This window comes from Protopterus annectens, chromosome 6.part0, assembly GCF_019279795.1.
Source record: "Protopterus annectens isolate FY-2018-M chromosome 6.part0, PAN1.0, whole genome shotgun sequence".
NCBI classification, from domain to species: Eukaryota; Metazoa; Chordata; order Ceratodontiformes; family Protopteridae; genus Protopterus; species Protopterus annectens.
The window spans coordinates 1,953,373,527-1,953,401,149 of NC_056737.1; the positions used below are offsets into that span (position 1 = coordinate 1,953,373,527).

The 27,623-nt window shown below is 36.8% G+C and overlaps 1 protein-coding gene across 1 annotated transcript in view; it reads right to left on the bottom strand.

The window, feature by feature from the left end:
- The window catches only part of ITGA4 (integrin subunit alpha 4), a 1,222,769-nt gene that overhangs the window by 704,887 nt on the left and 490,259 nt on the right, over positions 1–27,623 (bottom strand). Inside the window, exon 7 of the mRNA XM_044075262.1 lies at positions 8,557–8,642. Coding sequence (XP_043931197.1) covers positions 8,557–8,642 — 86 coding nt within the window. The remainder of the gene's footprint in view (positions 1–8,556; positions 8,643–27,623) is intronic.

The following is a 27,623-nucleotide window of genomic DNA, read 5'->3' on the forward strand; positions in this document are numbered from 1 at the left end:
CTATCCATGTGTGTCTCTAAGCCCCCGACTACTGGGTCAACTTTAAGGGGTGTGTTGTCAATATGATAGTTACCAGGGATGGATGACTTCCCAAAGGAAACTATTATGCATTTCTTCACATTAAGTTTTAGTCCATGACTCTGACACCAGTTGTTTGTCTGTGTCAGCTCCTCCTGGAGAATATTTGTGCCAGTATGAGATTCAATAACAGCTCCTAATTTGCAATCATCTGTAAATTTAGTCAGCCAGAGACTGACATTGGCCTCGACTTCTGACAAGTAAATGCCAAAAAGGAGTGCTCCAAGGACTGATCTCTGAGGGACTCCACTTGTGACTGGCTTCTTTGTAGAGGTGGACTCCCCAATTCTAACTTCCTGGGTCCTGTCTGTGAGCCATTTGGCTGTCCACCGGGTGACATATGGATTTGTACCCAACCTCTTGAGTTTGTCAACAATCCCCAAGTGGGGTATTATGTCAAATGCCTTGGCCAGGTCAAGGTAGGCAGTGCAAATGATTTTGCCCTCATCCATTGCTTTGGTGACCTTCTCAAAGAAGTCCACCAGGTTGAGTAAGCATGATCTGCACTTTACGAAACCGAATTGGGTTGGGTCCAGTGCCAGGAGGTTTACTATGTCTCTACTGATCATCTCCATGATAATTCTTTCCTTGGCTTTATATACAAGACTACTAAGACTCATGGATCTGTAGTTTCCAGGGTCTGTAGATGGCCCACCTTTGTGCAGAGGGATGACTGTTGCCTTTCTCCACTCATGGGGCATGAAGCCTATTTGGAGGCTACAGTTAAATAGTAATTCCAGAGGCCCTGATAGGTCATGTTTCATGCTATTTAGAAGGCATCCTGGGATATTGTCTGAGCCCATTGATGCAGTGTTCTTGGTCTTAGAGAGAGCATTAAGGATTTGTTCCCTAGTGATAGTAGGGGGAGTTATATTTGATGATATTTCCTGAGTGAAAGTTGAGGTGGAGAGAGGAGTAAAGTTGGAGATGAATTTATAGCCAGTAGGTTTGCTATATCTTCTGGCTCAGTATACATGGCTCCATTTACAATGAACTCTGCACACAATTGTGTATTGCCTTTGAGGTTGCGAGCATAGCTAAAGAATGCTTTGTGTTTGTCCTTGGCCTGGGAGGCCAAACTTACCTCAAAGTTGGCTTTGGTAGACTTTATATGTCCTCTGACTTATTTGTTTAGTTTAATGAGAGTGCTTTTATCCTGCTGGGTGCTGCACCTCCTAATTTTTGCCATGATTTTCTTCCTCCTATTATACATCCAATTGATTTTGTCATTTCACTATGGTGGCTTGTTTTTTGAGTTAGTTCTGTACTTCTTCTTGGTGGGTACAGCTGCCTCTATACAGATATTAACATGTTTGTACAGAGTTGCTGTGAACAGTTCTGCATAGGCAGAAGTGTTCTCAGGGTTTATAGAGGCTTGAACTTTTGCCAGGTTCTCACGTAATAGCAGGAGGTTAGCCTTAGAATAGTTCCCGAATATTCCTGGTTTATTTGGGGGTCAAGGTTTTATTTTTTACTTCAAAGGAGACCATTTTGTGGTCTGATCTTACCAGGGAAGGCATCACAGTAGGGGGTGTGCAGCACTCTCCCATATTAGTGAAGACCAGATCCATAAAATTGCACGCCTAGTTGGTGTACTGACTATCTGATCCAGGGAGTCTGTGTTTATAAAATCCAGAAATCTCTGTGCATGTACGTTTGATGTCATATAAGATTCCCAGTTAACAGTGGGGTAATTAAAGTCACCCATGTATATGGTATTGGGTTGGATGGTTAGTGTTTCTAATAAGTGTAAATACATGGTATGGGTTTCCTGGGTTATAGAGGGGGAACTATAGCTTGCAAGGAAGTGGTATTGGATTTTACCTATGGTGATTTGAACACGGAGCAGCTCAAGTGCATTGTCCTGTTTGACCAGCCTTGACATATATTTATTTTTGATGTAAATAGAGACAACTCCACCTTTAGTCCCTGCCTGTGAAGTAGCTGGTCTAAATGTGTGGAAGGCACTATAACCCTGCACTGTTGGTTTGCTGTCCGCAGCTTTAAACCACACCTCTGACACTGCGCAGACATCAGCAATCTCTAGGGTAAAGAGACCTTCCAGGGAGTAGAGTTTTTTGTTTAGGCTCCTAGCATTGAGCAGTAATACCTTTAGATTTTCTTGGTTTTGATTTGCTATGTCAGAAGCACTTTCAGTTTGGCATTACCTAAAAAAGGCACTATGGGGTAAGACAATGTTTTAGCTAATATTTGAAAGCCTAGAGGGAAGAGGTGCAGAACATCCCTGGCAAATCAGCATGGTCTGTTGACCATCTCATTCCATGCTGACAAATACTGCACCCCCCTTAGAATTACTCCAGAAACTAAGCCAATTATTAAAGTCAATCATCTTTTGTTCGTATTGTGGCATCATCCTTGGAGAAGGTAAAATGCTACTCAATGCTAGGCTCATACAAGCCTGAGACATGTATTCCGAAAGCACTATGATGTCACTATTCATATAGACTAGGGAGGTACATCTTAGGTCATTTACTACCACATGGACTATGACTGAGTCGTATTGGTAACTGTGATCCAATGACCTGAGTGCATGCATAATGTGGTGGATCCTAGCCCCTGATAAGAGAGTGATTGTAACTTTCTCCTTACTCAGCCTGGTGAGAGGGACATCGGTGTGTCTCATAATGGAGTCTCCAATAACTAGAATGTTAGATTGTGTGGTGACTTGTCTTATGGGCTTAGATGTAGTTCTATGTGATGATGTGGGTGTTGTTTTGAAAGAGTGTGTTTTGGGCTGCTGAGGGTATTTCTTATGTGTACTTTGTCTAGGAGATCTTTGTGTTTTAAGGTAACGTTTAAGTTCCTCAGTATATGTGGGTCTATATGTCTGCTTTGAAATGTGCATGATGGGTACAGCATGTGTACTACTGACATCCTTATTGACATTAGGAGTACTTTTATGTGAGAGCTTTGCTTCCAGTGGCATTGTGTAAATATATCTCTCACATACTGTATCAGTTTGTTTGAGAGTTAATTGGTTGTCAGTAAACATGAGGCAAATTCTACATTGCCTCAGGATGCCCATATCCACAAAGATGGTAATGGAGATAGTAGGAAAGTTCATATCCATAGCAGTGGCAGCTGGTGACTTCAAATTAAAGGGGGGGCTGCAGAAGACAGCTGAATGGGTGGTGCCAATGAGAATGGGGTGTGGCCAACTAGAAAGGGGTGGGGCTATGCTCAAAACCACAACAACTAGAACTTTAATTAAATATGCTGCCCTGGGTGCCAAACTGTCATTATGAGAGTCCAATCAAGACAAAATGAAGTGTAGAAGAAAAAAACATTTCAATGCATTGGTTACATGACAGCTTACTTAATATCTAGATGGAAACACATTGTGAGGCATGAAAAAATAAATTACTTTTTAAATACATTACTGGAATGCCAGTCAAAATCAAGTATTAAAAAAAACAAGCAGCACTCAACTCAAACCATTCTTCTTGTAGTGCAATTCCAATTATAATTTATATTCAGCTTTATAAAATTACCAAGTAAAATGCTAAAAGTAGCAATCTCTGTGATACCCCCACTTGTAAAAAGACCTGCTGCCTGACAACAACTATCTACTTGTTTCATGGGGAAGACATGATCAAAGTAACACATGAACAGCAAACAAGAAACAAGCTCAAGATAAATTGCTTAAATGATTACTGCACAGGTTATGGACCACACATAACAGATTGGCATTCTGTTTAGTTTACATGTAAAGCCTGCAAAGATGACTGCAAGTCTCCAACAAATGTAATGAGCTTCTTAAAATACTGTAATCCTGTACTTTATTACAAATACTGTCATATGCATTTCAATACCTAAGGCTACGTTATCTAGTTATGTAAATATTCTCTGCATGGCAACAACAAAAAAGGCTTTCAATGTTAGTAATTCTTTAACAGTATGCTTATTAAAGCTTACTTGCATCTTACAATCTCCGACAAGCTTGCCAGATGGTCATTAAAGCATTGCTACTTAAACACAGAGCAACAGGGCACTGCGACAGCATGCATTTTCTGAAGAGGCATAAATCGACAGTATAAAAATATGACAGAAAACTAGAACAGTCTGCAAAATCAAGGACAGATGAAAAGCCACTGCCGTACTTGTGTCTACCTTGGATGGGGGAATACTCCACACACTTACACTGCATAATTGCTCCTTGCCTTCCTTGGACACATCCCGAGTCACTACATGGGGGAGTGGGGTGCAACAAGTATGACACAATTTGAAATGTCTGACGGGGATGACTCTGACACTCATACCTCTCAACCTCAGAGCAAGAAAACTGGACAAAGCCATACATAGAAGTGGGACACAGGCCCAAAAATAAGGACAATTTTGCTCTTATAAACTTAGAAAGATAGTAGAATAGTAGTAGGTCTTGCATTAGTATGAATTTTCTGAAGGGTATGAAATCTGAAACTCAAATGTCTGCCATTATTTTTCTAACTTCAGTCATTAATGATTTGCCACTAATTTGCCAGAAAACCAAAATTTTATGACAAACGGACCAAAAATGTGATGCAAAAATATAAAATTGCTACACAATACAGCTGGTAACCTGTCAAAGAAGGGAAACCTTTTTAATATTAGTACAGTTAACTTGAGCAACTGACAAAATTAGAGAATCTACATGCATTTCTGAAATAAAAGTAATCTATAACTCTGATCATTACAGTTATTTATAATTGTAAACCCTCCACGTATTCTTCCAAAATTGCTGTTTTGCATAGGAATTATTAGGGGAAAAGCAATATTTTGAGCCAAAATTGGGGACAGTTGAGAGGTTTGGATATTCCTAAATCTATAAAGCGATTTGCATGTACCTCTCAACCTCTTAATGCAGGAAATCTGGACAAGGCCAAATATATTGGGGGGAACAATACATACAAACAGTACTAAAAATTGCTCTTGTATAAACTTAAGACAGTTGATAGAAGGTCTTGCTTTAGCATGCATTTTTCTGAAGGTTATGATGTCTGAAACTTAATGTATGTCATTATTTAGTGACTTCATTCCTAAATGAATTGCAAGAAAACCACAAATTTTATGAGGAACAAACCAAAAATAAGAAGCAAAAATCTATTCATTCTGCAGAAATCTGTACCGTTGAGAGGTATAGTTCAGCCAGGCCTGTCTGAGTTTGCTGCCCTACCCCCCTCACAAAATCATGGTCGAATGGGGCCACCCCCCTGCAGCCATTCCAATGTCCTATTCCTTGGTTATTTCACCCCATTTACCATAAACACTAATGTGCATACTGCTTTCCTTCTGCAATGATTTGAATTTCATTTGAAAGTTTTATTTTACATTTTACAACAAAAAGACTTAATAGATATCTGCTAAACAAAGCAATGCAGTCTCACAATGAAAACAGACTTAGCATTAAAACTTCTCTGCCCTTGAAACTCTCATTCATTGAAGCAGCATTGAAACTAACATTCAAAGAAAATACATTTTGCCAGTGGCAGACAAAGATTAACTTTGGGCTGTTTTCAAATCATAGGCACATGAAACATACACGTGCTCTTTGATACACCTTCCTGATTATATTAAATTATATTCCTTGTACAAAACAGTACAGTTGTTAGACAGCATTTTAAATTTATCGTTTTGAACATTTTTCCAGTAAACAATGAACCAAAATGCTTGCACCAACTGCCTAATTCAGAACATTTCCATCATAAAAGTCTACTCAAAATCATAACAGTCCACCAGTAACTGTTCACCAGTATCAGTAAATATGCACATTCTCTGATGTAGTACAAGTCATCTAAATAATTCCCACATTAAAGAAATCTGTAACTAATGAAGAGGTTGCTACTAGCAAACAACTTGATATTTCATTGTTTCATTGTTTCATCTACAATAAATTGTCTATGTTGCATTAAAAAAATAAGCTAGTCAATCCAAGATATTTATCCCTACCTTAACTGTTCAATACAAGAAATGAGGACCAACTTAAACCTCCCTAAATCACACACAATAATCCTAAGACAAATCAAAGAACTGTGTTCCAGTTACCTCCAAAATGTTACTATGACCAATAGTGACATAGAAACTTGCATCAGGTTTTGGAAAACTATTATCACAACAAAAAAATAAGCTAGTAATATTGCAATAGGGAATGGATGACAACAGGTTCATTGTTACTAGGTATCTTCAACAAAAAGGACTGCAGCATCCACCCCCCTTTACAACACAGTACAGTATCAGCAATGCATCTACCTAATGCGAGAGTAGAACCCACAGCCTTCTGCATCAAAAGTACACTACCTGTTGTGCTATTAACAATAGAAGCAGACTCAGCATAAGCAGCACTAAACTTTAGTTCCCCTACAGCTCTCAGCTCCTTGTAAAATCTATTTGACACTCAGCTGTATCTCTGAACTTTGCAGCACAAGAAATCTGGAAAAAGCCAACATGTATTGGGGGGGGGGGGCAAAAGCCCAAAAACCAGGAACTCATTTTAAACATTGCTTGTATAATGTTGGAAAGTTGCTAGAATAGGATGCTGTGTTACCACCATACATTTTACTGCCAAGTGTTAAACCCAGGACCCCGTGCAAAAGAGAAACATACCACTATGCCAAAGCAGCTGTTTTGTGAACATAGCTCTCAACCTCTTAGCAAAAGACACTTGGACAAAGCCATTAATGGGGGAATACAGCCCCCAAACATATTCAGTAAATTCAGTTCTCACCATAGCTCTCAACCCTAGCACAAAAAACCTGGACAAAGTCAATAATGGGGGAATACAGTCATAAAAACAGGGACAAATTTCAAATATCCAAACTTATAAACTTAGAAAAATTGCTAGAATAAAGAGTTTTGTGTTACCATGTACTTTCTGAAGAATATGAAGTATGAAAATTCAAATGCCTGTTATTTTTATTTAACATGTTAACCAGGAAAGTCTGAATTGGAACAAAAGCCAACTTTTAGCAGAGCAGGGAGAAACACTCCAGACGTACAGACTCCACACAGAAGGCACCCTAGCCAAGAATCAAACCAGAGAACCTGTAGCTGTCAGACAACAATGTATAGTTATATACTATAATATGTATATATAATATAATATATAATATATAATATAATATAATATATAATATAATAATAATATGCATCACTGCACTACTGACTTTGCAAGGAAAAACAAACACTCAGAATTCACAGATTATATGAGGAACAGAACAAATATGAGGCAAAAATCTGTTTTTATTTACAAATGGTGGTGGGTAGGCAAGTCAGGCCCTTGCCACCTGCACTTAAGGTACAGGGTTCAAGCCTGACCTCTCTAGCCACCAGTAGATAGTGACTGGGGCATTACACACACCATAATAAAACCAAATACGAATGTCACACACATCAGCAGCATAATAAAACCAAATACACATCGGCAGCATAATAAAACCAAATACGAATGGCACACACATCGGCAGCATAATAATATAAATGGCAGCATAATAAAAGCCTGCATAAGTAAAACCAATGGCTAAAGCTAACCTGAATAAAATTACATATTACACTTTTCCTGCTACATAAAATAACACTTACCGGCTCTGTCCAACATACATCTTCCCTCATGGCTGCTTTCGACACACAGCCTACCTTTGGTTTCCGGTTTGGCTGGTGGCTGGTTTCTGTTTCCTGTGATAGGCTGAAGGCTCCTGACTGAGGGTGATGCAGTCCAGTCTTCTCTGTGTGCGGGTGATGACAACTGAACAGACTTCTAGGTTGCAGGGCAGAGATGCCTTTTTCCCTTATCCAGACTGCCTAACAGGCAGTCTGGATAAGGGAAAAAGGCATCTCTGCCCTGCAACCCAAAAGTCTGTGCTGTGAGCATGCATGGAGCGTTTATTTTTTTCCTGTTTTGATTTTATGTTTGCCGTGTTTTTTTTCTTTTCTTTTTACAGGTGGGAGGGCTGCAGTCCTATAGCACGAGCCGCCCCTGATCCATGGTGACAGACCCTTTTTTATTGATTAGACGGTTGGAGTGAAAATATCATTACATCTTAAATCATCACAATGACTTGTGTCACTGCAGAAAACTAAAAACACAGAGCAGTATCTATTATACCATGCCCTTACTTAAAAAAAAGAAAAGATACTTCATTTTAATGTAATGCTGTTATTTGGCAGGAACACAAACGATCAGCCTGACAAGTAATTCATATCATTACCTATAGTGTGGAGTGGGTTGCAGTTTGGTTACTTTGACTGCCTCCTCAAACCAAACAGCACCCCAATATGACTTAAATATAAATTCTCCACTCTCAACTAATCTGTACTGCATACATCCTTGCATAACTTAAAACACTGACCTATTTTACCTTAACCAGGTAATAATTAACCTACTTGGAGAAAGTATAATATTAAGTTATAAAAGCTTGATATTTCCTACAGTTTACACATTAATTGTAAGATATAACATTAAAATAAAATTCATTTAACTCTTACCCTACCAGTCTGTTCCTGTTGGGGTGCTCCTCCTATAATCTCAGTGCTGCTTGGGCTAACAAAATGACCAGCACCTACTGCATAGCCTAGATAAAAAAAAGAAACAAGCATTTTAAGGGAACATCCCAATTAGTGAAAACAAGCAGATAAATAAATAAAGAAGCAAAAGTGCATACATAAGTAAGCACTTTTATTACAAGAACAGAACTAATACGAGAAGTAACTACACAAACAAATGACGTCTGTTTTCACCAACAACAAAGCCACAGTCTGCCAATGGTAATGCTTTTTTTAAACACCTTTATTGAATTATTACTTGTGACATAGGCAAATTTACATTCATATAAAAGTAATCAAACTATATTAATATAACAAGCTTTATACTTCACAGACATTGCTACATATCATATAACCTAACCAATATTGCATAAATTATTCAATTCCCATTTTTTTCAAAAAAAAAAAAAACTTAATTCATAGGCAATCATACATTTATATAAATGAAAACAAACCACACTGACACAATCCTAATTGCAAGCATTTTACATCACAAACCATTCTGACACACTCACAGTTGCAAACATTATGCATCACTTACAATCTACCTAATCTTTCCCACTCAAACATCACATAGCTCATTTAAGTCTTGCCACCTTTTAAACCTCATTCCTCATTTGTATGCATCTTTCCCACAATTCCCATTTTTCCTATGTAGTTTGCTCCTACCCATTTCTAAAGATCTCAAATCCAGTTGTTTTATCTCTGTAACTATATTCACTACTTCCAGTATAGTTGGTTCAGATTTTGGTTTCCATTTTCTAGTAATTGCTTTTTTGGCAGCCACCATTATTAGACACAGCAAGGCCTTACCATGTCTAGGCAATACTGATTCTGTATCATAGATGAGAAAAGTAATGTTATCTCATTTCTTTAGTCGGTTGGAGATGTGATGCAATGTGGTTTAATTATGCTTAATTGAAGAAAATAAATCAAACTAAGGCTTGCAGTCATAGACATTTGTACTTCACTGATGTTGTGAGTTGTGTTACTGCATTCCCTGAGCTTCATAGTCACTCTTATCCCCACAAACGTCATTATTGGGGAATTTCAGTCTGTGCTACACAGTAGCTTATACCTCATCATAGCACAAAGTTATCTCTATTACAGCCATGTAGCCCACTCCTGGAACTCTATTCCCTTATCCCTTAAATATACTGGTAACCTTTTCACTTCCAGGACCAATCAAAAAATATCTGTCTGACATCTGTACCTGCCCAGCCCTCAAAACAGGTGCATGACCACTGACTGACTATAACAGGCAAACATCAAAAGAAGCTCTCACTTTAATGAAATCATACTACTGAAATATGCTCTTCTATCTCTACAGCTCACAATTTGTAGTATTTATTTTCTTATCTAATGTCCTTCCATATTATTATCATCTCTCTAATAATAAACCCTCTCTCCATGTCCTTAATTTTCCCTCCAGCGCATTACTCTTCGTCATCTCATTCTATTCCTCTGTCTATTTTGGCAGCAGAATACTTTATTATTTTGCACCTCTATATATTATTAGAAATATAGTCAATATTCTGAAAACTATGCATTAGTTTACTTGAAAAAGCTTATCAACTTCTACAAAGTGCCTTGTTACCTGCAGTTCATACTATATTCTTGATTGTAGTTAATCCTACTAATAGAGTGATTTTATCAGTAGGCAGGGACATTTCTGATATTTTTTCAGCCCATCTTATCACTGAAGAAGTTTTTTTCTTTTTTGAAAGTGGCCAATCCATTGATTCCACTAATACAAGGACTGCCAAAGATTCACAAACATCCCACTAACCCACCCATGAGACCTACTGTGGCAGGAGGAGGGTGGGTCACTGAACCACTTTCACTTTATGTTGAGAAGTTCTTGAGACCGGTTATTAGTTTGAATCACATAGTCCTAAGAGACTCAAAACAGTTTTTGTTGGATTTATATGAATGCACAAAGAATGTTCCTGATGTTAGTGATGTCATCTTTGTAACCTTTGACGTACAGTCATTATTTACTATGATTCCCAATGAATTGGGCATTCAGTACGTGCATGAATATTTATCATTACATAGTGATTATACTCTGAAACAGGTTGATTTGATCTGTTTCCTTTTAGAGATTGTCCTTGAAAACAATGTTTTTACTTTTAGTGAGATGATATTTTTACAGAAACACGGCGTAGCTATGGGCACTTCCTGTGCCAATAGCTACGCCAACATGTTTTTTGCCCACTGGAAGATTAACATGTAGTTTCCTACTACAGGTTTTAAGGAACATGTCTTATTTTATCGACGTTTTGTCGATGATTTGTTTTTGTTATGGCAAGGGCCGTTTGAGAAGTTGGTACATTTCCACAACACTATTAATAGTTTGATTGATTGCTTGAAATTTACTTTTATTTGGTCTCATACCTGTATTGAGTTTTTAGACCTATACATTGAGAAGTTAGATGAGCATACAATCAATACAGGCATTCATCGTAAGACATGTCACAGGAATGCCTTCCTTTTTAGGTCTAGTATGCATCCTGGTTACATTTTTCGAAATTTAATCAGAGAACAAGGAATGAGGGCCTCTAGGTTGAATCCGTCTATGGATGGTTTTGTGCATGAGATTGCTGGTTTAGAGAGGAAGTTGTTAGCAAGGGGGTATAGTACTGGTGAGATCTGTAGACAATGGTCTGATCTTGATCAACTGAGGTCAACTACAGCATGTCCATATTTTGGACCTACTTTGGAGGTAGGTGCTGTCGATGGCAGTAGCTCCACCATGAATGGTGTTAGAATTCCCCTGTTCTATTCTAGTGATCATAGAGAGGTCACCAGTTTATTTGCACAGCACTGGCCTATTTTATAAGTTGATGATGAGATTAGTAGGATTGTGGGTGATAAACTCAGGTTTAGATTTAAAAATTATAAAAATTTGAGAAGGCGTTTGTGTTATGACAGAGGTCCTGTTAGTATGACCTCTGTTTCAGGTCATACTTTGCCCTGTGGTAGTTGTAATTTCTGCACTTTTTTTAACATTTCGGAAACCTTTTATCATCCAGACCTCCGAAGAGAGTTCACCTGTCATGCAAATGCGAACTGCATGACCCCTCATGTTGTTTATTTAGTGGAGTGCTCTGCCTGTAGTTCATTTTATGTTGGTAAAACCAACAGGGTGCTCTGTGACAGGATGAGAGAGCACATATATCACATCAGGAAAGGCTCACTACATAATACACTTTTGAAACATGTTTTAGAACAAGGGGAAACTCATACTTTTAATTTTAGGGTTATTGAGATTATTTTGCCTAGCATTAGGGAAGGTGATATTATCACACATACTGAGCATAGGGAAACTTGTTGGATTGTTATACTTCATGCAGACAGAGGGAGAGGGCTGAATGAGAGGGCTTCTATTAAGCCCCTTTTAAAGTAAAGGAGACTGCAGAAATGATTTTTTTACAAATATTTATATTTATTTTTATTTGTATTTTTGTGCTTGTTTCTTTTGATGGAAGCGTCTCTCTTCTGATGTTGTTTCTTAGCAGTACATTGGCAGTATGTTTATATATATAAAGTACGTTAAGCATAGCCATATGTAGATTTTTTATATGTACTGTTTTTATGTCTGTTTAGTATTTGGAGAGGTACTCCTTCTCTTAAAATGAATGAGTTCAGTTTATATAATTAATTAATGCAATTTTTTGATTGGATAGAGTATTAACACCATGTGCTTATATGGAGTGCGTTTTTATCTGTTTGTATCTGGTCTGAGGAAGCTCAATTGTGAAAGCGCTTACCGATTTTTATAGTAAATTTTTGTGGACTGCTTTTATTATCTGAAGACTTTTTGTCATGATGTCCTTAGATTATTTGCCTATGTGACTGACTGACATAATAATATAGCAACTGTGCTTACTTGTCCTTGGCGTGGATTTTGCCTGGTTCATTTCGTTGCTTGTCTTTTGCACTGGTTTTCATTATTTATCTTTGAGCAATGTAAGATTTACCTCTCGGTTTGCTTTTCAATTTTACTGTTATTATCATTAATCAGATTGTGTTTCATCTTTTGTGGAGATTTTTTCTCCTTGTACACAACTTACTTATCAGCTATTGTAAAATGTGTTTTCTGGATCCTTGATCCCCAACTCATTATAAAATATTAATTCTGCTGCTAGACTTCTCGCCTTTTATACATAATTGGTCATCAACTACTGTTTAAATGTTTTTGAATCTGCTGTGGAGATTTTCTCCCCAGGCTTTCATAGAAAATGGGCTCATGTGGCTCAGTTAGACTTTTCCTGTTATCAAAAGCAAATAAATAAAAAAAATAAATAAATAAATAAAAATTTAAACAGACCACACACAGGCATAGTCTTCCATCTATACATTGAGATGCATTCACAAACACAAAAAGGCACACACACACACACACACACACACACACACACACACACACACACACACACACATGAACATGCACGTGTTTATTTATTGACACTTGTTGACTGAGAAAGTCCACTGGGTCATAAACCCATTTTCATTGGAGGCCCGGGGAGAAAGGTTCCACAAACAATTTGTACAAAGTACAAACTTTAACAAAAAATAACAAAGTAGCATATTACAGTATAGTTAAATGGAAAGAAATATTACAGTACAGTTTAAAGTTTACACTAAAGCAAAAATGTTGCACAGCAATATATGGAAAAGAGATTAGTTGATAACCAATATCTAATATTCCAAAGACATGCATCTGGAGCGTTTCTCCCTGGGCCTCCGCTGAAAACAGGCTCTGTGGAACCTAGTCGGACATTCCCGGTCAACAAATGTTAAATAAATAAAATAAAAAATAAAAAAAATATATGGTTTATGATATTAAACTTACATAGATTAAGGAACAGGTTTAAGATGGCTTATTATTTGTAATGCAGGGGCAAGAGGGTTTATTGAGGTAATGGCTTTTTAAAGCTGATTTAAAGGTTTTTAAACAGTCAATTTGAGTTATGTGGGAGGTTAGGGTATTCCATAGTTTAGCAATGCTGTTGGAGTACAGACTTTGTTCAGCACTTTTATTGGGTTTGGTAACATTTAAAAGCTGCTTGCTGAAGGATCTAAGAGAAAGGTTGGAATATAAGTATGTAGGATGGAGTGGAGTGCTGGGCAGCTGTTGGGCTTAAAAATTAGTTTGTGGGCTTGAGTCAATTGGGTATAACTGAGGTAGTGGGGAAATTCAAGCCAGTTCACTTTTGAGTTTGCATGATAATGGTGTGTGCAGTTAGGCTTGCCTGGGGCAAATTGATCTATTTTATAATAGCAGTATTGGAGTTTGTTGCAAAGAGATGAGTGAAGGTTAGTAAAAATGGCACTTCCATATAGAAGAGAAGGAGATAAGTAAGGTACTGGCCAGTTGTGTTCTGCTGTGGTTGTCTAGGTAGAGTTTATGATGGTAAAGTGTGCCTAGTTTTAAGTGAGTTTTCTTTATTGTGTTGAGAATATGTGGCTCAAAGTTGAGTTTATTGTCGATTGTAATGCTCAATAATTTTGCCATAATCACAATTTCAGTTTCTGCATTATCTAGTGAACAAATGTTTAAATGTCTGTACACAAGTATTCATACTTGTCCTCACACAAACATGCACAGCATGTGTGGTACACATGCACATGGGCATACTCTCTCCATAGATAGTCTGACACATGCCATCACACATAGGCACACAGACAAATACAAAAAAACACAGACACACACACACACACACACACACACACACACACACACACACACACACACACACACACACTTATAAGACATGCAGAGACACACTGCCACACTGCCCCTGTATAGACACACATACATGGCCACATGCTCTCATACATAGACAAATGTACCTGAGCAGGCAATCTGTACAGGGTAAAGATGTCCCATATCCCCTGTTCAGACTTCCAAACTGAAATGTATGGGTAAATGCCTCTGCCTACTGGTGTACACTAATGCATTTGCTATGCTATTCTTCATAGTGACATACATAGTACAACATATAGGACTTCTGCACATGCAAGTATTCAAAATGAGCAGAATACCAGGCTACTTATGGACCTTATTAGAATAGGACCTCTGTCCTAGCACCTTGTAAATTTGACATCAAAGCTCACACTGCACAGCAACCTGGGCTGAGCTACTGGGCAGAACTTGGGCTATGAATTGGCATAATCTTGCTTAGAATGCAGCATACCCGGAGTTGATTTGCATTCTGAGAAATGTATCTGTGAATCCCATTCTACATCTCTAGTGTGAGAATATTATTTTATTGAATTGATGGTGTCCCCTTCAGGGAAATGCATGACGTTATAGCAGATTTATAGAATACTTAAATGCAAGCATGTTTGTTAACATTATAACAAGCTAAATATTACAATATAAAAAGTAAAAAAAAAATCAAAGAATGAAAACAAGCTGATGATAAAAAAGCACAGTTGAAAAACACTGCAAACATTTCAACCAAATGAAGGTTAAGAAAGCATCAAACAAACAATATAAAAACAAAAGAAAATTATTGGAATAGTTAAGCACTTTCATTCTTTAATATGTCCGAACTTTATCAGAGCTAAACCAAAATTTCAATTAAATAGTGCCAAAAAATCACATGATTAGTCAGCTGACAAAATCAATAAAAAAATTACTAAACAGGATGTAATAATAAATACTGTCAATTACTAAACCTTTTTAGTAAAAACAACATAAATTAAAACCATAACATTTAAAGCCCCTGTGCTTTAAGCATCCCTGATCACTTACAAAAACACCACCTGATAGTTAACTTCTTTGCATTCAAGTAGTGTGCTATTATTTTCCCTTACTGCTTACTAATCAATATAGTTTAATACAAAAAAAAAAATAAATACATTTTTAAAAACACCACAACCTGCATGTTTTGCTAAAGTATTACTGTTGTCTTTTTTTAATGGCTAAAAGATACTCATAAATTTTATGTGAAAGGTTTCTGGTTGTTTTACCTACATAGAAACTTTCACAAGTTTCACACAGTGCTTAGTAGACCACCTTTTCAGATTTACATTTAAACCAGCTTTTAGCCCAAACTACTCTGACAGTTTGCTTAAAAATAACACAAAAACTTTCAAAATAAACCTGCAGTACTTCCAGTGTTGATACCGAAACATTCCTACATGAGACAAGGGAGATTCTAAGAACCTAGATTTGCTTTCAAATAATAACTTAATATTCTTATCTTTCTTGTATACAATTTTTTCTTCAACACCAATAATATTAGCTAGGTCCTTATTGCCTAACACAATTTTCCAGATATCTTTAAAATAATTTTATACCAGCTAAGTCAAGAGAAATCAGAAAAGTCCTATACAAGGAATTGCTTTTATCTTTGACTTTTGGCATCAATATCTTATATTTCAAAATAGGCTGAGCCTTACTGTAGCTATACATTCTTAGTAACTTCCAAAACAATATTGTTCACAAACTCCTCTCCATAACCTCTCTCCCTAAAAAAGTACCCTAAGAAAATTTATTTCATCACTTAAAGCTGTGACATCACTGGTAAGATGACCCACTTTAATAAACTGTCTTCAATTATGTTATGTTTCATTGACTTGAAGTTTAATATCCTGTAAGCCGTTGACAAATCTAACAATACCCAAGAAACCTTGAGACAAAATCTAGATTTTTGGACAGCAGGTTTAAAAATAGAGTCTAAACAGATTGATATAGCTTCAATTTTACTGAAATGTGCTGCTATAATTGGTCTAAAAGGGAGAGTAACAGCATTCTTGTGGATCTTGGTTATTCCAAAAAAAAAAAAATCTGTCAATTTTGGAGAATTTAACTTCTAAATAATCAAATACAACAAAATGTATCTGACCCTGATGTAAAAGATCAAGCAAACCGCAATCTGCTCTCACAAATTGCTTATAAATATGATCTACACTAACTTCTTCATAACAGGTTACAGCTGCTAGTAGACATAAAATATTGCTAACATGATCTTTGGAATTCATACGACTGATACCATTTCCTTTAAGTGCTTTAACAATTCTAAGATTTGACTTTCCCTTCAGTTCCAGTAAAGCTTTTCTTTCAGCAAATGTTAAAGTACATTTTAACTGACAAAGCTCATTTTCACAGGTGTCAGAATAGACCTGCAATGTACTGTGAAGTACTGGATTAAAAGTACTTCTTTCCTAACAGTATTCAAAGCATCAGCTTCAAATCTGCTGACATCATGCAAAATGCAATGTGAATTAAGTCAGTTTACAAACATATAACTTTAAGTCCTAAATTAGCATGTTAGCCCTTCTATATAGCATAAAGGAAAAACCTTTTTGAAGCAACTCAAATTGAGCACAGGAAAAAGAGATGTGATGTCCTTCTCCCTCTCGCATAACCTCTGCCCTTCTGTTTTTCCCTTGTATAATTGTTGTTTGTGGTGCCTGATTCATGTTGAAAAATTAGGAAGGGGAGAAAAGTGATGGTTGACTATCACCAATTTCAATTCCTACAACTTTAGCACTAGGAGTAAAATTCAAGTGTATGCCACCTTGATTAATGACAATGTAAAAAAGTAACAATAAAGGGCAAAGAATAAACAACAATACATGTTAACAATAACAAAACACAACTGACAAACTACTGCTAAAATTAAATGTACATATTGGGGAATTTCGCAAGCTAATGACAATTCTTTTTCTTTTTTCATTACAATAGGGAAACACCTGTAACTGCACATTTCCTTTAATCTTCTGCAGCACTGATATAACAAGCAGGGCATACAATTTCTGAAACCTTTTTCTTTCATTATTTTCATCTCTTCTGTTTTTTCTCTACAGGTATGGTTCACTAAACACAAGTACCTATTTTTAGGAGTAAAAGTTGTGTTTTTTTTAATTCATTTTTTAAATTACATCCGGATGTTGTACAAATTAAGTATGATTCTCTATGAAGAAGATTATTCCATTGTATGATATTGCTAGACAATGCATTCATAAGTAATATAATTCGACTGGTTAGAACTCAATGATTTTAAATGGGATCTACTGAGATTGTTTAACCCTCATTTTATCAAGACAGACTTCACAAGGCTTAGCCCTATTATCCTGTGGAAATGTGGCATCAGAGGATATTTAAAATAAGTAAAAGTGGAGGAGATAAAATACACATGCAGTATTTTTTGCAAGGTCACTTAGGTTGAGATTCAACAAGATGAGGTGAAATAAGTAAGCATTAATCCAAAAATAGTTTTAGCAAACATTCAAGTAACTTACTATTTTTAGCTTATTTTTTAGAATACCTTTCTTTGACAATGATCCAACAAATCAATAAACAAAGACTGGTAGCATTCCCTAATAGAGAAGATGCTCAGGAACCAGAAACACCTGTCAAAAGTGAACCCATAAAGACACATCTTTTGTAATGAAATGTTACGACAGGAAAAAAAATCTCTTTACCTAGGTAAAAGCAAATAAATTATTTTTGCTAAGGTGGTAAAAACTGAAATGCAAGTCAATCATGCAAAACAGTCTGAAAAATTTCAGACATTCACTCCTATTCCCCCCATCACCTGAAAAGCATTTTTGATCTTGATATCAGGTTTTAGAATATTGCTTATACTTATGTCCATTGAGCAGCAATAATTATCAAGGAAGCCCAGTGACCTAACCCTATAGTATTCCAAAAAAAAACACAAGAAACCAAAACAGAACAAACCATAGTACACGGATTCTGCAAGAAGAATGCACCTCTTCAGACACCACAGTTACTAATACATAAAGAAACCAATAACACAAAAGGATCAAACTATGACAGTTTATTCACAAATAAATAAAAACAAACCTCTGGTATAAACTTGTCTTACATATTTTTTTCTGCCAGTGTAACATTATCTAGTGTAATTTAGTGCCATAATTTCTTTCCTATTTGCACTTTTCATTTGTTTTTTCTGAAATGAATTTGTCATTCTGTTGATGACATGGGGGGCACACATGCTTTCTGTAGTTTCACTTGTTCACCACACAAACTTTTACTTCTTGTAACCATCATTTGCTGAGGTAAGTAAAGTGTTAGAAAACACACATACATGTATACTGAAACTGCTTTCCAAAGACTAGTTGTAGCAGAAATTCTTCATATGAACAGCAGGAATCAGTTACACTGCAACACTACATAAACAAGCTGGTAAGTGCACTCATGTTAGGGTAGTGACGTATTGCATTTGTCACATATTTATAGGAAATTAATGACAATACAATATAAAGTTGCTAAGACTTGCACTGCTAAGTCTATGAAGTGTCAACTGTTGGTCACAGATAGCTAAACCGAGCTGGTATATTTGGCACCTAATTAAGACAGTGAAGCGCGGCTAGTAAGCAGGTTGGCCAGAATTACAACTTTGAATAGGAAAGAAGAGACTGCAGTAATTATTTTCCCTAAAATAAGACTTAAGTACATGATAAAATAATGCTAGCCTTCCATGTTTACCATAAGATAGAGTAATGTAATAAAAAAGAAAGGAAACACTCTTTCCACAGACAGTGATAAGAAGTCAAAGACGTATAACACTGTAATTATAACCAAAACAAGACATCTGATTTGCTGTGCCTAGGCAGTGTAACTCTAAAGAGACACACATGGAACAAGCAGAATGAAAAACAGAATCACATCAGTATGTCAGTCCCCATCAGGCCATTTAGGAGTATAACTAAATTACAAAATAAGACTAAAAACACAAGAGTGATGCTGAGAAATTAGTACAGTACAGAGAATAAAGATATGATGGAAAACATATTTCTTCAGTTTTATGTCTAGAGTTTCATTTGACTTGAACGCCAGGATTGTAAATACAGAATTAGAAACACACAAGCCTAAATACACATCAAAATATACATCTCATATACATCTGCGGGCTCACTCCACTCCCATACCCTGCCCCCAAATTCCACTCGCCCCCAGTGCTTCTACGTTTATACACACTGACCACACCCTCTGTAATCCAATCAATCACATAGACCAACCCCTTAAATAGCTAAAGCCTACCTCCCAACATTTAATCTCTATTAACACCCATCCCTTATATACTTACCTACACACTACAACTTACAATGTCACCTAACACTCTATATATATATATATATATATATATATATATATATATATATATATACATACATTAAACCCTTACTCCTACTATCACTTCTATCTATTTTAGCTATACCCTATATACTTACTTCGTATGAACACCTCAACCTCCTACACTTTCATAACCCCATGAAACAAACCTTTACACCTACATTCATCATCCCTCATAGCCACAATTATACATCCTATCCACCAAAGTATTTATCATATAAAATTCATAGACTCACTCACATCACATACTACAGTGCTAGAACTAAAAAACTCCATAACCTAATATGTAAAGAACTAACACTCTCTCTTGCAATACAAGCCCACTCCCTAATTGACGGTGATATACACCCAAACACTGGCCCAAATTCTTCCACTTCCATCAAGACTAACACACCAAATTCTACTAATTCAGACCTGGTCAACAGACCCTCCAACTCTCTGCTTATAGCCCATCTCAATATTCGAAGCATAAATAATAAAGTTGCTCACCTACATGCCCTCATAGATGTACATTCATTTGACATCCTCTGCCTCTCTGAAACATGGCTCAAATCAACCATACAGGATACTACAGTTATTCCCCCTGGCTATAGCATATTGAGACTGGACCGTAACTCTAAGAAAGATGGAGGAGTAACTATCCTATATAAATCTGAATTACAAATCACTTCCATTGATTCTAAACCTCCCCTAACTAGCAACACTAAAATTCTTATCTCTAAATTTCAACTCAACAAATGTAAATCCATTTAAATAATCTGTATTTACCTTCCCCCAGGCAACAACATCACAACCTTAGAAGCTATCCTAAGTTTGCTGGCCACCACTTACCCACAAGAAACCATAATACTTGGTGATGTTAATATAAACTGGATGTCTTGCACATCAGAACAGCCTTCTTTACACATCAACCTACATGGTTTTATACAAAACACTATACTTCCCACTAGAACCAATAAACATAATAATAACGACAGCAACCTAGATTGTATTCTTACAACAGTCAAAACCAATCTTATAAAGTAGGGACCCTCCCAGAAGATATAAGTGACCACTCACTCATCTTCTTCATCAGGTATAAGACTTATATGCCAAACCCAACCATATATAAGAAAATAAGATGTAATAAAAGTTTGAACACTGACAGCTTTCAAAAAGAACTTGCAGCTTGCGACTGGTCACCCCTGAAACACCTACCACTAGACAGCACCGTTAAATACTTTAACTCTAAATTTTTAACCATTCTAGACTACCATGCCCCAACTCAAATAGTAAGAACAAGGTCTAAACCAGCTCCTTGGCTCACCAAAACTACCAAACAAAAAATCCTCCATAAAAACAAACTATGGGCTACCTGGCGTACAACCAAAAACCTGGCTGATCAACTAATATTTAGACAACTAAGAAATGAAACTAAAAAAGCCATACTGTCAGATAAAAGAAACTATTACTGCCAACTCCAACAGACCAAACAAAACAAACCTCAAAAATTCTGGTCAGGTATAAACAAACTCCTGCACCCAGGTCACACAATCACACCCACCCCCTCAGGCTCCAATCTCCTTAGCCCCAACCAAATTGCCAATTCTTTTAATACTTTCTTTACAGACACCATTCAATCTTTTGCCAATCAGCTATCCGCTGACACTGAATCTTCTTCTAATATTATCCCTAATAACGCCCCAATATTTCAATTCCAACCTGTTCCTACATCCTTTGTCTGCACCATAATCAAAAAAACTTAAACCCACCACTCTCTCTGCAGATCTATTACCTGGAGAATACCTGCAAAAAGTAGTCAAAGCTATAGCCTACCCCATATCCATCCTCATTAACAGAACTATTTCTGAAGGAACTATTCCAACTATTTGGAAAATCTCACATGTCATTCCCCTGCATAAAGGTGGTAATTCCAAAGATTTTTCTAACTATAGGCCTATAGCCATATTATCCCCTCTGGCAAAAATCATGGAGATGTGCATTCATAAGCAACTATTAAACCACCTCCTAGCAAACAACCTATTAGCTACCTGCCAACATGGATTTAGACCATTTCATAGCACCTCTTCTGCTCTTCTTTCCTTCACAGATGTCATTAATAAAAACCGTAATAGTAACACTCTTTCCTCAGCTCTCTTCATTGATCTGTCAAAAGCCTGTGACATGGTCAACTACCAGCTACTCATAAACATACTTGGCAACTTCTCACTGGATCCACTTGCTATTCAATGGTTCCAATCCTATCTAAATAATAGGCAACAGGCTGTACTATGGGAAAACAACTTGTCTTCCCACTTACCAATTGCCCTTGGAGTCCCTCAAGGCTCCCTATTGGGTCCTCTCCTCTTTTCTATTTTTACCAATGACCTACACACTGTACTACCTCAAGCCACCTGTATCCAATATGCAGATGATTCTACACTAATATCCTCAGCCTCCTCACTTTCACAATTGCATTCCCTAACCCAAGACACGTTTAACACAGTAGAGAATTGGTTCCTTCAACGATGTCTTATCCTGAAACCAAAAAAAAACAAAAATGCTACTATTTACTCACACCCGCAGAGCCCCCCCACTACATTTCACAATCACATCTAGCAATGGTACAATCATATCTCCAGACTCTAATACAAAACTACTTGGAGTACTAATTGACAACCACCTCACCTTTGAGCCACATATTAACAACACTATAAAAACAGTAAACAAAAATCTAGGTTCCCTCTATAGGATCAAACCCCTTCTTACCCCACTAGCAAAGACCGCTATTGCCCGGACCCACCTTATCTCAACCCTACTATATGCTTCCCCTATCTATACCAAACTATGCAAAAGCAATCTGAACAAGCTGGCTAGCTCCTACAATAATATTGCCAGATTTGCAACTGGCTCTACCTATAGAACCCATCATTGTAACAATCGGAATCAACTAGGGTGGTTAGAATTGCCAAATCTTATTCTATCAAACCAGCTAACTATTGCCTATAAGATACTCTTTCATCCTACATCTACTCCAATACTAACTAATCTAATCACCCCCTACAATAACCTGAAAACGCTGCGCTCTTCAAACAAAATAGTGGTAAAGATATGTAAAACCAACAATCTGGCTGGAGATTCTCTATTCTCTAACACAGTGGGTAAAACCTGGAACTCCCCTCCCTACTGATCTAACCTCCCTACCTTCTACTACCCTATTTAAATCCAAGCTAAAACCATACCTTAAATCACACTGGCTATGCCCATGTGCAAACCCAGACTAACTTCCTCCACTGTCTTCTGACCCTTTTCTTCTCACTCACACAAACTAGCTATTCCTTTTCTACTAACACCATTGTATGTAAAACCATCTGAAAGGGTTGTATGTATATCCATACATGATATGTTACCTTAGAAGACTTTTCCCTTACTCTTAAGCTAAAATGCATTTACTAGTATTCTCTTAGCTAAAATGTATTTACTGGTTAAATTTGTTAAATCTTAGCAACGTACTTATCTTATTGTGATCTTTTTTCTGGAATATGGAGCTTTTCTCCCCGTGCCTACACTGAAAATGGAAATGTATCCAGTTGGACTAGCCCGTTCAACAAATCTAAAATAAAATAAATAAATAAATTTATAGTCAGCTCTATAGCAGTATCAGTCTTCGCCATTCACAGCACTCATTCATTCGCTCAGTAATTTTCCCATACCTACATACCTACTTTATCCTAGTCAGGATTTGAGGGAGCTATAGTCTCCCCTGTCAAACAATGGGTGTATGGTACAAAACAAGTCCTGCAATAGGTGCCAATCTACTGGAAGACAAATATACACAGACACAAAGTCTCACATAATAATAAACACACACACGCACACACACACACACACACACACACACACACACACACACACACACACACACACACAATGTTCACATAAATGGGCAATTTTAAAGAGTTACAGTTCACCTATCAGCATGTCTTTGGGATGTGGAGAGAAAACAGTAATCGCATGGATAAAGACATTTCAGCTGAGAACTGTCCAGAACGCAAGGCTAGCAGCTGCACACTATGCTGGCCAAACTCTGACATATCACTGTAAAAGTTCTCCTATCTAATCTTTACCCAATCACCACCTCACCAGCCAATGAATCCCTTATCCTATCACAAAAAATACCCCCAGCTCCTACCCCCACCAATTCTTCCTCTCTGTTATTAAGAAAATATATATTTTCCTAGAGTTTCATATGAAATTAAAAATAATAAGGCATAATTTAAAGAACAACTAAGCTGCATATCAGCAATGGATTAACCTTCTGAGTTTTACTGCCATACATTTTAAATGCACATATACCATTTCTCCGGCCTTCTATTTCTCACTTGACACCAGCTATCACGTGAAAATATTATATCACACAACACAAAAATTAACTGGATATGTAGGACTGAAGTCAACTCAATACAGCTATGAAACTGTAGTTTTATTACATCGAGGGCACTTACAGTTGACCCATAGCAGTAATGAATAGATGATCAGATAGTTAAGTGCTAGAGCACTGTTAATATGGAGTTAAAAAATGAACATAATAATTGAAGAAACTTTATGGTGTGATTTCTATTGTTCCCATATATTTACATTTTATTTCTACTGTATAAGGACTAAATAAAGAATTAGTACATTATGTTGCAATAAATATGCTTTAATTTGAACAGAAGCAAATCTTGAATTTAATGCAAATTGCCAGATTCTATAAAATAACATTATGATAAAGGCAGTCATCAAATCTTATTTCCTGAATGCCAAATGAGCTCATCCTGCCAACATGACCTTGAAATGAGGCAGCTGTGTGATAAAGGGGAGTGATTCAAATGATCTGTATTTAGTTAGTAACCTGGGCAATACACCAACCAGCTACAATAGATGACAGGGAGTGGTCAATAATAACTTACCTGTCCAGAGAAAAGGGGTTGGTACATGTTCCACAATGGGAGTCACAACTATGAGTCAGACCACAGACACTCTGCTTCTGAAAGGAAGGTACACCCCATGGCTAGACATTTGCCAAGAAGGTCGCACCTCTGTAGACAATCACAACAGGTATGCAGAAGCTCATACTATATCTAGCCTACCATAGTACGTTTTGCATCATGTTTAATGGCCACAAAGGGAAGGTGTTAGGAGCAGACACAAAAAAGGTCCTGATTCCCTGTAGAAGGATGGATGATGGTCGTCTTTCAGCACTTGTGCTCAATACTGCTTGACAGATTAGAGGAACAAAAAGGTCAATGGGGAATGGGAGAATCAGTCACCAAAGCACGACTCCTGCCTAAGAAGAAAATGACACTGAAACTATAAAAAAAAAAAAAATTAGATCAATAACAAAAAAAAAAGAAATATATACATAGGAAGGAAACACACACACACGTGTGTGTATATATATATATATATATATATATATATATATATATATATATATATATATGTATGTATATATGTGTATGTGCATGTGTGTGTGTGTGTGTGTGTGTGTGTGTGTGTGTAAAATACAATAAAACTGAAAATTCATTTAGCCAAACCATACCCATCAAACAATCATAAAAGTAGCTAAGTAGAACAAATATGTTGGTGAAAGCAGGATGAGAAGGGAGGCTGTCACCTCTTTCTGAAGACTTAATATTAGAGTAAATCATTTTCAAGGAGGTACACAGTAAAAGTAAATTGTATTTCAGCAGAATCCCAATCAGTAGTTTGTTAGACAATGTAGGCAGTTGTAGGATCCCAAGAGCTTATTTATGCTAATGGCAGTGACTCATTTATTAAATAAAAAAAATAAGCCACCAAAGCTGTGTCCCAGTGGAATGAGCTCGAACAACACCTTACAAAGGTTTACTGTAATTACTGTAGCAAACAGCAATACAATGAGACACCCACATTGACAAGGTTTTTATATTTGCAGTCAGACCCTCCTTCCCTTTCTTAAATGGCGCAACACAGCTAATCAATTTTTCTGAAAATTTAGTTCTATTGGAACAACATCCTAATTGACTATGCATGTTTAGCATGTGGAGATGACATTCATATTAATTTTGCTAGCTTGCATACATTCACTTTAGAAAGTTTGTATAGAGAAATGAGAAGTGAAAGGGTTGCTTAACATATATTGTTTGGTCTGTGTTGGATATGAAAAATTGATACATTTTACTGACACTGCAATATTGGGTGAGTTGCACATCTAAACATGGTCTAAAACACTTTTTACTGAAGTTACCTGTGATAGTCCAGATGGAGGCAGAGTTAACTTTTCTTACACAAGGTCAAACTCACAGATAGAAGAGATATGTCTTCTCAGTAGTTTTAACTGAAGGAAGCTCAGCAGAAAGTCCTTAGCATACAGATGTGCTGCTATCTGTGGATAGGCTTGTATGCACATTGACACAGCGTACAGATGTAATTGATGGAGAAATATGGAGAAATACGTTAAGTTGCATTAATATAGATAGTTTAACTTACATAAGTTTCTTGGAACAGGGCACTTTAATGTCTATAGGCTTTTTGTGACAGTCAAATAAATTGTTTCTATTTTTGTACGTAAAGCTTTCTTGTATGCACTTTCTGCATATTTCTGATTTGTCTGGAATAAAAAAAAACATTGTATGTTATTAAAATTCTATCCTCAATGCTGTGAGGTTTTGTCTTAAAATTTGAAAAGTACTATGTCCAGCCAATGGGTTATTAAGGGTTCGTATAGAGGCAATGGTCCTGGATGAGGACAGGACAGCTTTGAATTAAGATGAATTAACAGAATGAAAGAACTATGGCTGTAAAGAACAAGATGGCATCATGAGTTAAAGTCTTGATTTGCCTTGATTAATCTGGAGTAGAATTTTCTTGTTCATAGGGGAAGGAAGAAATGTGGTATGAGTCCATGACAATTATTCTCCAAACAGCTTTGTGAAGGACAGACAACAAAGGTTTTAGAGTTAAGATTTGTGGTGAGGTCACTCATACTCTGGTATGCTCCATAACTGCACAGTGTTGTGAATGGCATGTGGATCCAGTATACATTTGTGAGACAGAGTCATTTGCATGTTTATGAAATTTGATGTTTTGCTCTATGGTCCTGAGACGTACACTGCAGGCATAAAAAACTGTACTGAATTGCCCAATGCCAAATCAAAACTGCTTCTTTGCAGACTTGGACATGTTCTAGGTCCATTTTTTTTAGTTGTTGACATCCCAGACAACTGTGGTGTAAAATGCTTTGGTTTGAAGTTGTCATGAAAAAATGCTCTCAAGGTTCCATACACCATTACATCTTTCACGATGATGTGAAAAGATCCTTCTTGTTGTGACCAGTTTGCATGCACAAAGATTGCTGAAGTGGGCTCTGCTACCATAGTCCAAATAGTCGGCTTTTAGGTGCTGTGTTGGTAACAGAGTAAGTGAGAACATCCATCTGGATAGGTTGCTTGGATCTGTCCATGAGACAAATTCCTTCCAGACAAAAACATGTGGAACTACTGCCTCTGGGGAATTTGACAGTTGATTCCAGATATTTCTGAGGGTCTACTGTGGCCATCTCCTGTGGAGCCTTCCATGGTGGAAGTAGGAAGATGCAGGATAGGACATATTCTTCTTCAGGTGTACAGTTGCACACATCCTACTTCAGGTATAGGCTTGCATTTTACTGATAAAAAATAAATGTTACTATTCCAGAATTTCAACTTGTTTCTCTTAGGAAGAAGCACATTAATTTTGCTTGAGCCTTTGGTAGCCCAAAGAAAGGCCAACTATTTTGCATGGTTAAGAGAAAATGTCTTATAATTTATTATGATTCCACCAAAGACTGTATCAAATAATTGTCCAACTGATATGGTATAGTTAACATGATTTTCTACCAGTCTAC